Source organism: Xyrauchen texanus, chromosome 34, assembly GCF_025860055.1.
Source record: "Xyrauchen texanus isolate HMW12.3.18 chromosome 34, RBS_HiC_50CHRs, whole genome shotgun sequence".
Taxonomy (NCBI): Eukaryota; Metazoa; Chordata; class Actinopteri; order Cypriniformes; family Catostomidae; genus Xyrauchen; species Xyrauchen texanus.
In genome coordinates this window covers 3,201,394-3,214,894 of record NC_068309.1, presented here as the reverse complement: position 1 = coordinate 3,214,894, position 13,501 = coordinate 3,201,394, and the positions used below count along the sequence as shown (strand labels likewise).

General features: G+C 36.7%; 1 protein-coding gene across 4 annotated transcripts in view; it reads left to right on the top strand.

Moving 5' to 3' along the window:
• The window catches only part of LOC127627827 (WD repeat-containing protein 7-like), a 143,501-nt gene that overhangs the window by 41,317 nt on the left and 88,683 nt on the right, over positions 1 to 13,501 (top strand). For all 4 annotated transcript variants that reach the window (XM_052104399.1, XM_052104398.1, XM_052104397.1 and 1 more), the window contains one exon: positions 9,049 to 9,134. In XM_052104399.1, coding sequence (XP_051960359.1) covers positions 9,049 to 9,134 — 86 coding nt within the window. The remainder of the gene's footprint in view (positions 1 to 9,048; positions 9,135 to 13,501) is intronic.

Genomic DNA, 13,501 nt, shown 5'->3' with positions numbered 1-13,501 from the left:
CCATAAATGTTGATAAAAGCCAAAATATTAAGTGCCATAAATCAATAGTTATGGAGTAATCCATTATTTTATAGAGGGGGAGTCAAAATGACAATTCTCTCCTTTGATTTTGGAGCAAAACTACAGGTCAAAAAAATAACCTAAGAAAGGTGCCAGCATCATAATTTTATTTTTACTCCGTGATCAGTAGATCCATTACTAAAATCACTTGACTTCAACACCGCTTGTTGCATTATACGCCAATGCTGTGAGTTTAAAAATGGGAAAAACACTATTTTCGTTTTTTTCCCCATAGTTGGAGCACCTGTAACTCCAGAAGTATTAAAGATATCTTAAAATCCTTTTAGATTCTGGTTCTGAACAAACTTTCCTTTTTGTATCTTTATTTTTATGACTCTAAATGGTTAAACGCCAGAGATATGGGGCTCTCAATGTGGCTCCTTGATCAATTTTATACGCTTTCAATGGTCGAAAACCAAATGTGGTCACATGGTATGAAGCTAGTCTTTCTTGTCCTACAAAACAAAGGTCACAAGTACAAATAATGATAGCTCTAGGTTTAGAGGTACAACATACTGTTTGTATTGTTAACCTATATTTGCTTTTGCGTATCTGTGGGGGATTTCATTTTCTTGGGCTCCCAGGGGTTGGATGGAGGTTCAGGTGCATGTGTGGACAGTGAGATAGAAAGGCTCAAAATCATAAAGCATCTCATCTAGACCCAGGGGCATCGATAAACACCCATAAAGAGTGACCGGTGTTGCGTTCTGGTCATGATGGCACTGCAGGGTGGAACCGTGTGAAGAGTATCGAGCTCTCGGACAGGGGTCAGTGTTTGTTTGTTGATCATTGAGCTTGTCCGCAGGTGAGAGATTTTAGTGTAACGCACTGCAGGTGAATTGACGGGCGGTTGCCAACAGAGGAAACATGTCAATACGGTCCGTCAATGTGTTTGTGTATCATGTTTAGATTGAAGGGCAGCGCCACCGATATTTTCTAAGTCAGTGTTTTACCGTGAAATAACTTTCATAAGTCAATATAATGAGAACTTGGAAAATGTTGGGGTAGCTGTTGATGTGATGTGTATAATGTAAACATATAGCTAGTAGTACTTTTACTTCTATTTAAAAATCTGTTTAAAACTTTATTTGTTTTCGTGATTTAGTCATATTTCAACCCGCTTTGCATCCCCCGAATGTTCTTGCTTTTTGTCTGAATCTGGATCAGTGAGTGACACTGTCACAGATAAACTCTGATAATTTTTTCCCACTCACAACAATATTGACAATATGAATGATGGGCAGATATAGGTACTTTATTAGCACTTTGTAGGGTAAATATTAGCTTACGTTAGACATAGTCAGTTTATATACACTCACCTAAAGGATTATTAGGAACACCTGTTCAATTTCTCATTAATGCAATTATCTAATCAACCAATCACACAGTTGCTTCAATGCATTTAGGGGTGTGGTCCTGGTCAAGACAATCTCCTGAACTCCAAACTGAATGTCAGAATGGGAAAGAAAGGTGATTTAAGCAATTTTGAGCGTGGCATGGTTGTTGGTGCCAGACGGGCCGGTCTGAGTATTTCACAATCTGCTCAGTTACTGGGATTTTCACACACAACCATTTCTAGGGTTTACAAAGAATGGTGTGAAAAGGGAAAAACATCCAGTATCGCGGCAGTCCTGTGGGCTGAAAATGCCTTGTTGATGCTAGAGGTCAGAGGAGAATGGGCCGACTGATTCAAGCTGATAGAAGAGCAACTTTGCCTGAAATAACCACTCGTTACAACCGAGGTATGCAGCAAAGCATTTGTGAAGCCACAACACGCACAACCTTGAGGCGGATGGGCTACAACAGCAGAAGACCCCACCGGGTACCACTCATCTCCACTACAAATAGGAAAAAGAGGCTACAGTTTGCAAGAGCTCACCAAAATTGGACCGTTGAAGACTGGAAAAATGTTGCCTGGTCTGATGAGTCTCGATTTCTGTTGAGACATTCAGATGGTAGAGTCAGAATTTGGCGTAAACAGAACGAGAACATGGATCCATCATGCCTTGTTACCACTGTGCAGGCTGGTGGTGGTGGTGTAATGGTGTGGGGGATGTTTTCTTGGCACACTTTAGGCCCCTTAGTGCCAATTGGGCATCGTTTAAATGCCACGGCCAACCTGAGCATTGTTTCTGACCATGTCCATCCCTTTATGGCCACCATGTACCCATCCTCTGATGGCTCCTTCCAGCAGGATAATGCACCATGTCACAAAGCTCGAATCATTTCAAATTGGTTTCTTGAACATGACAATGAGTTCACTGTACTAAAATGGCCCCCACAGTCACCAGATCTCAACCCAATAGAGCATCTTTGGGATGTGGTGGAACGAGAGCTTCGTGCCCTGGATGTGCATCCCACAAATCTCCATCAACTGCAAGATGCTATCCTATCAATATGGGCCAACATTTCTAAAGAATGCTTTCAGCACCTTGTTGAATCAATGCCACGTAGAATTAAGGCAGTTCTGAAGGCGAAAGGGGGTCAAACACAGTATTAGTATGGTGTTCCTAATAATCCTGTAGGTGTGTGTGTGTATGTGTATATATATATATATATATGCCTATATACAGTATATACTATATATATATAGGCCTATATACAGTATATACTGTATATGTTAGTATATACATACATAGATTGATATATAGATAGACTGACAGACAGAGAATTATTCCAAAGTCTAATTATATGGTCAGAAGTTTACATACACGTTATTATTATTTAGTAGCATTGCCTTTAAATTGTTTAACTTGGGTCAGATGTTTTGGGTTTCCTTCCACAAGCTTCTCACAATAAGTTGCAGGAATTTTGGCCCATTCCTCCAGACAGAACTGGAGTAACTGGATTGAGGTCAGGACTTTGTGATGGCCACTCCAATATCTTGACTTTGTTGTTCTTAAGCCATTCTACCACAACTTTGGAGGTATGCTTGGGGTCATTGTCCATTTGGAAGACCCATTTGTGACCGAGCTTTAACTTCCTGTCTGATGTCTTGAGATGTTGCTTCAATATATGCACATAATGTTCCTTCCTCATGATGTCATCTATTTTGTGAAGTGCACCAGTCCCTCCTGCATCAAAGCACCCCCACAACATGATGCTGCCACAACCATGCTTCACGGTTGGGATGGTGTTCTTCGGCTTGCAAGCCTCACTCTTCTTCCTCCAAACATAACGATGGTCATTATGGCCAAACTGTTAATTTTTGTTTCATCAAACCAGAGGACATTTCTCCAAAAAGTAAGATCTTTGTCCCCATGTGCACTTGCAAACTGTGTTCTGGCTTTTTTATGGCAGTTTTGGAGCAGCGGCTTCATCCTTCCTGAGCAGCCTTTCAGGTGATGTCCATATAGGACTGGTTTTGCTGTGGATCTAGATACTCGTCTACCTGTTTCCTCCAGTATCTTCACAAGGTCCTTTGCTGTTGTTCTGGGATTGATTTGCACTTTTCGCACCAAACTACATTCATCTCTAGGAGACAGAATGTGTCTCCTACCTGAGCGGTATGATGGCTGTGTGGTCCCATGGTGTTTAAACTTGCGCACTATTGTTTGTACAGATGACCGTGGTACCTTCAGGCGTTTGGAAATAGCTTCTAAGGATGATCCAGACTTGTGGATGTCCACAATTGTTTTTCTGAGGTCTTGGGTGATTTAATTTGATTATGTCAAGCAAAGAGGCACTGAGTTTGAAGGTAGGCCTTATAATACATCCACAGGTACACCTCCAGTTCAGTACACCTCCTATCAGATGCCAATTGTCTAAAGGCTTGACATCATTTTCTGGAATTTTCCAAGCTGCTTAAAGGCACAGTTAACTTATGTAAACTTCTGACCCACTGCAATTGTTATAATGAATAGGTCTTGTGGAGTCCATGCCTCGATGGGTCAGAGCTGTTTTGGTGGCACGAGGGGGACCTACACTGGCTGATTGGTGTATATTGCATTGGGACATTTTCATGACAATTAAGCCCGTTTCCACGAAATGTATCTTTACTATAATGTGTGTTCTCATGTTGCCCATGTAAACTATGCCTGTGTGATCCCAAACCCAGAGAACAGTCCTTCTATTTGAAAAGTACATTTCTCCTAAAGATGGCATACACTGACAGACCGATATTAAAACATCACACAGTCTTTCATGCTCTGAGCAACATTTTCACCAGATTTTTATGAGGCAATTTCACATTTATGGTCTTATCTTTGATATGAGTCATGCTGTGGAAAGTTAAAATGGACATCTGGTCCACAGAAAGATGGTATTTTCAATAGTCTTACACAAGCTAATAGTGGTAGAATTTTTAGAGACAATAATCTATAAAGTCTTTTATTGCCGTATGTGGATGTTTGGACTTTTCCCTCTAAACTGCAGTTTTAGTATCTTTTAGAATATGCTCCTAAAAACTGATTGCTGGAGGTAAAGGTGGGTGATATGGCCAACATTTTATTTCAAAATAATGATCACAATAAAGTAAACATTTTTTGTAGAGATGCGCTGATATAAAATGTTTTGACCGATACCGAAAATGGAAGATTATATTACATATTACATGTCAGTACTGTAAAATAGTACATCACAAATTAATATTATGCATATGCAATTCCACTGAAATGTCTACCACATTCTGGAAAAGTAAAAATGGCAAATGGTCTGCACTTATATAGCGCCTTTTTAACCTTAGTGGTATTCAAAGCTGTGACTCATTCACCAATTCATACACCGATGGCCACAGAGCTGCCATGTAAGGCGCTAGCCTGCCATTGGGAGCAACTTGGTGTTCCGTTCTTGCCCAAGGACACTTCGGCATGTGGAGTCGTGTGGATCAGGAATCGAACCACCAACCCTGCGATTAGTGGACAACCCGCTCTGCCACCTGAGCCACAGCCGCCCCAAAAAGTTACTAAAGGAACAAAACGCCCTTTAAGTTCTATTGTGATATAATGGACACACCGCTAGAGGGCGCCGATGCTTACACAACTAATCCGCTCTGACACCTGAGCCACAGCCGCCCCAAAAAGTTACTAAAGGAACAAAACGCCCTTTAAGTTCTATTGTGATATTATGGACACACCGCTAGAGGGCGCCGCTTGCTTACACAACTAACTGAAGCACTGATTGAAGCGCTGAATGCAGTCTATTTTTAAACTTTCAGGATTTCGTAATGACGAAAGACAATATTGCGATTTCAATCTTAATCAATCATGCACCCTTAAGCGATAACATTCCAGTGTCAATCATTTTTCAATAAATAGCGGTGTCCGATAAATTGGTGCATCCCTAATTTTCTGGAAAGGAGGCGGCGAGAACCACCTTAGCAATATAAATAATAGTTTAATAATAAACTGAAACAAAACACACACAAATGTAAACACACAGAGCAGCTGCATGTAATTCTCTCTCTCTCTCGAACTGTCGTCCCTCGAGCGCCCCCATCAGGCCGATTGGTGACCGGGCGTGCGTTGTTCCAGCCCGGCCCTCCCTCCTCCACAATGTTGTTATGTAAATATGGGAAGTCACATGATAATGAGCTCACAACAGATGTGTTGTCATAATTAAGACGGTTTCTAAATGAGCCATTTTGGCAGTTTTGTTTCAATAAATGGACTTGAAAGGAAGTTTTAAGTTCAGTATGTAAGAATGTGTTTCTAAAGTTGTCTTACATGATTTGACTACATTTTTATATTTACATTTATGCATTTGGCAGACACTTTTATCCAAAGCGACTTACAGTGCCCTTATTACAGGGACAATCCCCCCCGGAGCAACCTGGAGTTAAGTGCCTTGCTCAAGGACACAATGGTGGTGGCTGTGGGGATCGAACCAGTGACCTTCTGATTACCAGTAATGTGCTTTAGACCGCTACACCACCACCACCACCACTCATAACATGACTACTACGACTACTCTGAGTGGACTGCATGTCTGGAAAAACAATATAAAAGCTTTTGAACAACCTAAAACTTTCCCCGTACACACATCTTCTGTTAAGGTCCTCTTTAATGCCTTTTGACGCAATAGTTTGGCAAGAAAAATGTTTCAAACTAGTCTTGTTCGTAGCTCAAACTTACTGAAACCATTTATTTCATACATTCTCTCCCCTGAAAAAGTGCCTTTCATAAACTGGAACTCAGAGCAGATTCTGAAAAGAAAGACCTCAGTGAAGGATCATCCGAGAGTTTAACGAGGTCACACTCTCGTTACAGTGAATGTGACAGGTGGGAGAGAGAAGAATGATCACAGGACGAGACGCAGGAAACATGATAGAGCATTAGCAACAAAAACTCAAGAGAGAAAGACCTTGCATCTGCAGTAGAGATAAGCTGACTGGAACAGATCTTACACAAACCTCTGAATGAAAGGGAAGGGCTTTGTGATGTAGCTAAAAAAATTGCATTTTGTTGTATTTACCCTTTTGGCAATATTCAATATGCACCTCTACTCAGTTTTTATTATTATGGATCATTTTGGCCTCAATTTTCGCACTCAAATTTAAAAGCTCACTATGGAATAATTGCAAAAAGTTGGTTTAATTTTTTCAGAAATCCCCCAAATAAAAACTGAAGCCTCATATTAGTCATAAATAATATTGTGTTTATAATATTATAATAAACCAATTTTTTTTTTTTACTTTGTTAACATGTATTTCTGGTTCTGTTCACGCTAACTCACTTTGAAAAGTCTTCATTCATTCCACTAGATGGCAGAAAGCACTAGAAAAAATATGTTTTTCTCTATCACATTCCACCACAATACACAGATATGAACTGTAGGGGGCGCTCTAACGCATTTTAGCCCTCACAGATGTGCTTGTCCATAGACATTCAGTCTAATGTTCAGTTCAAGCACCACTCTTATTATTTCATCGAATATCTCGGCCTCTGAGTGGACTACAAGCTCAATCAAAGTGTCATTAGAAAGCTGAGATCCTCCCCTTTGTAATGAAAATGTAACAATTTATCATCATTATTCAAAAACATATTTTTTTGTTGCTTTGTTTTGCATTCTTTTCTGCTGGATGCCATATTTTGTTCTAGACATCTAAGATATAACGTTTGGATTATTCAGCCAAGCAAGCTCACAGACAAGTAAAAAATGTCAATTTTTCTAATTTAGACATTTATAATCTAATTAAAAATTTCCCTATAATGTTAGCTACTTGGGGCTTATTGCAGCAGTTATAAGAGCATAAAAGAGACGTTTGTAGTTGACTTACAGAAATCATCTTTCACTTTGTGATTCTTTTGACAATCTTTGAACTGTGGGATTAGGGCAAATAATGATCACAATAAAGTAAACATTTTCTGTAGAGTCAAAACAATTCACAGTTCAAAACAATCTTTTGAACTGTGGGATTAGGGCAACAAAAGTAACTATATGGTCACATTCCTGAGAATGAGAGCTTTCATTTGATATATGACTTGTCCATTTTGTCCAAGACTTTTGTATTCATATTAATATTTCTATCACATAACCACTAGGTGGCGCTGATTTGCACCGCGGATGTTTTAAGGCCTCATTTTGTTAATTTAAGAAACATAAATGCAGAACTGATGGTTAACTCTAAAAAGTTCAGATTCTAATCTTTAAAATGATACCTCATATGCCTGACTTATGTATTCGGAGACTTTAACGTTTTAAGCGTAAACCGTTTTTGCGATATAGCGCCCCCTTTGGTAAGTAACTGTTTTGCATATGCCTTAAAAATAAGTTAAAAAACCTTTCAACCTAACTTTTCATGATTCAGGCTTTAAAGTATCGTGAGAGTATTGAACCAAATCGTGAGATGAGTGAATCATTACACCCCTAATTATTACTATGTTCCACATTTTAAAATAGCAGTAAAGTCATTAAAGCTATTTAATAACACTAATGGAAGTATGGGAATTATGTAGAGACCAAAAATGTTAAATCAAAACTGTTATATTTTAGATTCTTCACTACAAAAAGTCATTTTCTAAATCAGTATTTTGCCACGTTTTCTAGTAAAAATTACTAAGTCGTAAAGTTGTAAAAAAATTTATTATAATTAAAATATGAAATTCTTGGAAAATGAAATGTTGACAGAAACCATAAAAGAGCCGTTTTTGAAAAATATCAGATACTTTGTCATTTTAAAGAATAATGGAGTCAAATGGAGTAACGCTGAGGAAAAAATAAATAAAATAAGATAACCTTGAAAAATGTTTAAAAATGTTTTTTTAATTTACAATAATGACACTCAAGCATGCAAATGGCATTCAAGGTGCAAGAAATGTATTGGAATGTATTTGACTTGGTTACACCAAATAATTGTTTTAAAAATAGATTTATTATTTTTATAAATATTTTTTTTTCCACGTCTTACAAACTTATTTGTAGTATGAGCTCATATAAGAAAATATCAGACCCCCAAATATTTTTCTGTTATATAGTTTTATTATTCAGTTGTTTGTATTATGTATTGTTTGTATACTTACAGCCATGCGCTTGGTGTCCAGCAGGGGGCGATAGCAGCTGAGAGTGTCGGGGAAAAAACCTGAAATAGAACCTAATAAATAAGCGAGAGTTGCTGAGTAACACGCACACGCCGCACTGGCTAGCTGTAACTATAGTCTGTGAATGACTCCGTAACAATGTTGTTGACTGGATAAAAGAACCCAACTTAATCCAACACACTTGTTGACGTCTACACATTCTTACGTTGTCATGAAATGCATCTAAATGCATCAAGCGTGCGTAGCTAGAAGCTTTGGGTGCCACACACTTGAGTACTTGTTTTGGACTTTAGTGTCTCTGACACACACAAGATTGTACACACACACACACACACACACACACACACACACACACACACACACACACACACACACACACATAAATACCCAGGTTTGTACACTGACATACACGGGTATCTGCTTGTGCACACAGCGTATTCGTGCTGGTCTGATGTTGAATTCTGTGCTGCGGATGTGTGTTAAATATTTCATTTGGCCTTTTGTATTTCAGGCCCCCAAGACCAGGGACCCCCGAGACCACAAGAAAGAGCAGCCCACAGGCCTCCAGCCCGGCCATGCAGGGACAGATCAAACAAGGTAACTACAAAGAGAACGCTCGCCTTGAAAATTAAGTCTGCCAACATGAAAAATTCTTAGTCAGAAGATTTCAAATATGGAACCAGCACAAGAAACAACATTCACACACGCATACGCGTGCACACACACACACACACACACACACACACACACACACACACACACACACACACACACACACACACACGCACACGCACACACACACACACACGCACACACACACACACACACACACACTCACGCACACACACACACACACACACACACACACACTCACACACACGTGCACGCACACACACACACGTGCGCGCGCACACACACACACTCACGTGCACACACACACACACACACACTCACACACACACACACACACACATGTTGTGTTTCCATGTTTTATGGGGACTTTCCATAGACATAATGGTTTTTATACTGTACAAACTTTATATTCTATCCCCTAAACCTAACCCTACCCCTAAACCTAACCCTCACAGACAACTTTCTGCATTTTTACATTTTCAAAAAACACAATTTAGTATGATTTATAAGCTGTTTTCCTCATGGGGACCGACAAAATGTCCCCACAAGGTCAAACATTTCGGGTTTTACTATCCTTATGGGGACATTTGGTCCCCACAAAGTGATAAATACACGCTCACACACACTTACACACACACACACACACACACACACACTCACGTGCACACACACACACACTCACTCACACACACACTCTCATACATACTCACGTGCACACACACACACACTCACACACACGTGCACGCACACACACACACGTGCGCGCGCACACACACACACACACTCACGTGCACACACACACACACACACTCACACACACGTGTGCGCACACACACACACGTGCGCGCGCACACACTCACGTGCACACACACACACACACACACTCGCACGCACACACACACACGTGCGCGCGCACACACACACACTCACGTGCACACACACACACACTCACTCACACACACACTCTCATACATACTCATGTGCACACACACACACTTACACGCACACTCTCTCACACACACACACACACTTACACACACACGCACACACACTCACACACACACACTCACGTGCACACACACACACACTCACTCACACACACACTCTCATACATACTCACGTGCACACACACACACACACTTACACGCACACTCTCTCACACACACACACACACACGTATACACACACCCTCACACACACACTTATACACACACAAACACACTCACACGCACACACACTCACGTGTGTGCAAACACACACACACACACACACACACACACGCTCATACATACTCACGTGCACACACACACACACACTTAAAATAGTTTAAATAGTAAGTGATGCTTGCATTAGATAACACCTTATAAAGGCTTCTTGTTTTGCACACAAACCTCATTAGAAAAGTTATAAATGACATGCAACACAATTTGTCAAGTCGTCTTTTGTCCACAGTGTCTGATTAGAACTTGTTAGTAACACACACACACACACACACACACACACACACGCTTCCTCAGCGCGTGCCCTAATTTGTCCATCGTCCAAAGCAGCCATTGTTCACCCATAATAGAGGCAGACTGTGAATAATCGTTTGTGTTCAGTTACACACGCCACATGCCTGTTTGGCCCCTTTGACAGGGGACGTGTGCTCTGTTGTTCAGTTTTCTTTGAGCAGAAGGGCCCGCAGCGATTCATTCTCATGCTAAAGTTCTTTCACCGGACAAAACCGCTCCGAGAAGCACCAGCCTTTCGTGTCCGACGTTCTGACACGAGCCTGTCCGATGCATTCTCACGCCGAACGAGAAAGAAAATATAGTGAAAGAGTGGATTCACTTTTATCTCTGGGAGAGGGCGAGCGGGCCCTTGAGATGTGCTGAGAATATTGATCAAACGCTTCTCTTTACGTTTGTAGACATAATGAAAGTTATTCAACGTGTGTAGCGTTTTTTCCTCTTCTCGTTTCCTCTTATTGATCGGGACGGGTTGGTGAAACTGTGCTTAGGTTGTGTTATTAAGTGTTTTTTAATGGAGTCATTCTTTAAATCGTTTGCCAAGATAAAAGCTGAGCGTGTGCCGTCCTTGTTAAAAGCAGAATGAGGGATTTGGAGGAACAAATGTTGCAGTTTTTTGAGTGGATTTCGCTGTGTGTGACGGAGCTGTCGACACGAATGGAAAAGTTTTAGTCTGAGTGATGTGAAGAGGGCCGTGGAATATTCTAGTCAATTAAACTATGACCTTTGACCTTCCCTGCAGTTGCACAAGGAAAATGGCTTAAGCGATTGAGATGGACGTTACTCAATATTAGCAGTTAATATTGCTATTATTAATATTGTTATTATTAATATCATTAATATTGATATTATTAATATCGGTAATATTGTTATTATTAATATTGGTAATATTGCTATTATTAATATCGTTAATATTGCTATTATTAATATCGTTAATATTGATATTATTAATATTGTTAATATCGATAATATTGTTATTATTAATATTGCTAATATCGATATTATTAATATCGGTAATATCGATATTATTAATATCGGTAATATCGGTATTATTAATATTGCTATTATTAATGTCGTTAATATTGCTATTATTAATATCGGTAATATCGGTATTATTAATATTGCTATTATTAATGCCGTTAATATTGCTATTATTAATATCGTTAATATTGCTATTATTAATATCGTTAATATCGTTAATATTGATATTGTTAATATTATTAATATCGTTAATATTGCTATTATTAATATCGTCAATATTGATATTATTAATATTATTAATATCGTTAATATTGTTATTATTAATATTGTTAATATCGATATTATTAATATCGGTAATATTGTTATTATTAATATTGCTATTATTAATATTGTTAATATTGCTATTATTAATATCGTTAATATTGCTATTATTAATATCGTTAATATTTATATTATTAATATCGATATTATTAATATCCTTAATATTGATATTATTAATATCGTTAATATTGATATTATTAATATTGTTAATATTGATATTATTAATATTATTAATATCGTTAATATTGTTATTATTAATATTGTTAATATCGATATTATTAATATCGGTAATATTGTTATTATTAATATCGTTAATATCGTTATTATTAATATCGTTAATATCGTTATTATTAATATTATTAATATAGTTAATATTGCTATTATTAATATCGTTAATATTGTTATTATTAATATTGCTATTATTAATATTGTTAATATTGCTATTATTAATATCGTGAATATTGCTATTATTAATATCGTTAATATTGATATTATTAATATCGTTAATATTGATATTATTAATATTATTAATATCGTTAATATTGCTATTATTAATATTGTTAATATTGATACTATTAATATTATTAATATCGTTAATATTGTTATTATTAATATTGTTAATATCGGTAATATTGTTATTATTAATATCGTTAATATTGCTATTATTAATGTCGTTAATATTGCTATTATTAATGTCGTTAATATTGCTATTATTAATATCGTTAATATTGCTATTATTAATATCGTTAATATTGTTATTATTAATATTGCTTTTATTAATATTGTTAATATTGCTATTATTAATATCGTTAATATTGATATTATTAATATCGTTAATATTGATATTATTAATATTATTAATATTGTTAATATTGCCATTATTAATATTGTTAATATTGATATTATTAATATTATTAATATCGTTAATATTGTTATTATTAATATTGTTAATATCGATATTATTAATATCGGTAATATTGTTATTATTAATATCGTTAATATAGTTATTATTAATATCATTAATATTGCTATTATTAATATCGTTAATATTGCTATTATTAATATTGCTATTATTAATGTCGTTAATATTGCTATTATTAATATCGTTAATATTGCTATTATTAATGTCGTTAATATTGCTATTATTAATATTGCTATTATTAATGACATTAATATTGCTATTATTAATATCGTTAATATTGTTATTATTAATATTGCTATTATTAATATCGTTAATATTGTTATTGTTAATATTGTTTATATTGTTATTATTAATATCGTTAATATCAATAATATTGATATTATTAATATCGTTAATATTGATATTATTAATATCGGTAATATTGTTATTATTAAAATCGTTAATATTGTTATTAATATCATTAATATCGTTAATATTGATATTATTAATATCATTAGGGCACACAAACTATTGCAAAACTATGGCACACAACATTTATTGCGAAGCCACGCAAAATATATTGTGTATGAATGCAAAAAAACTATTGCGAGGGAACG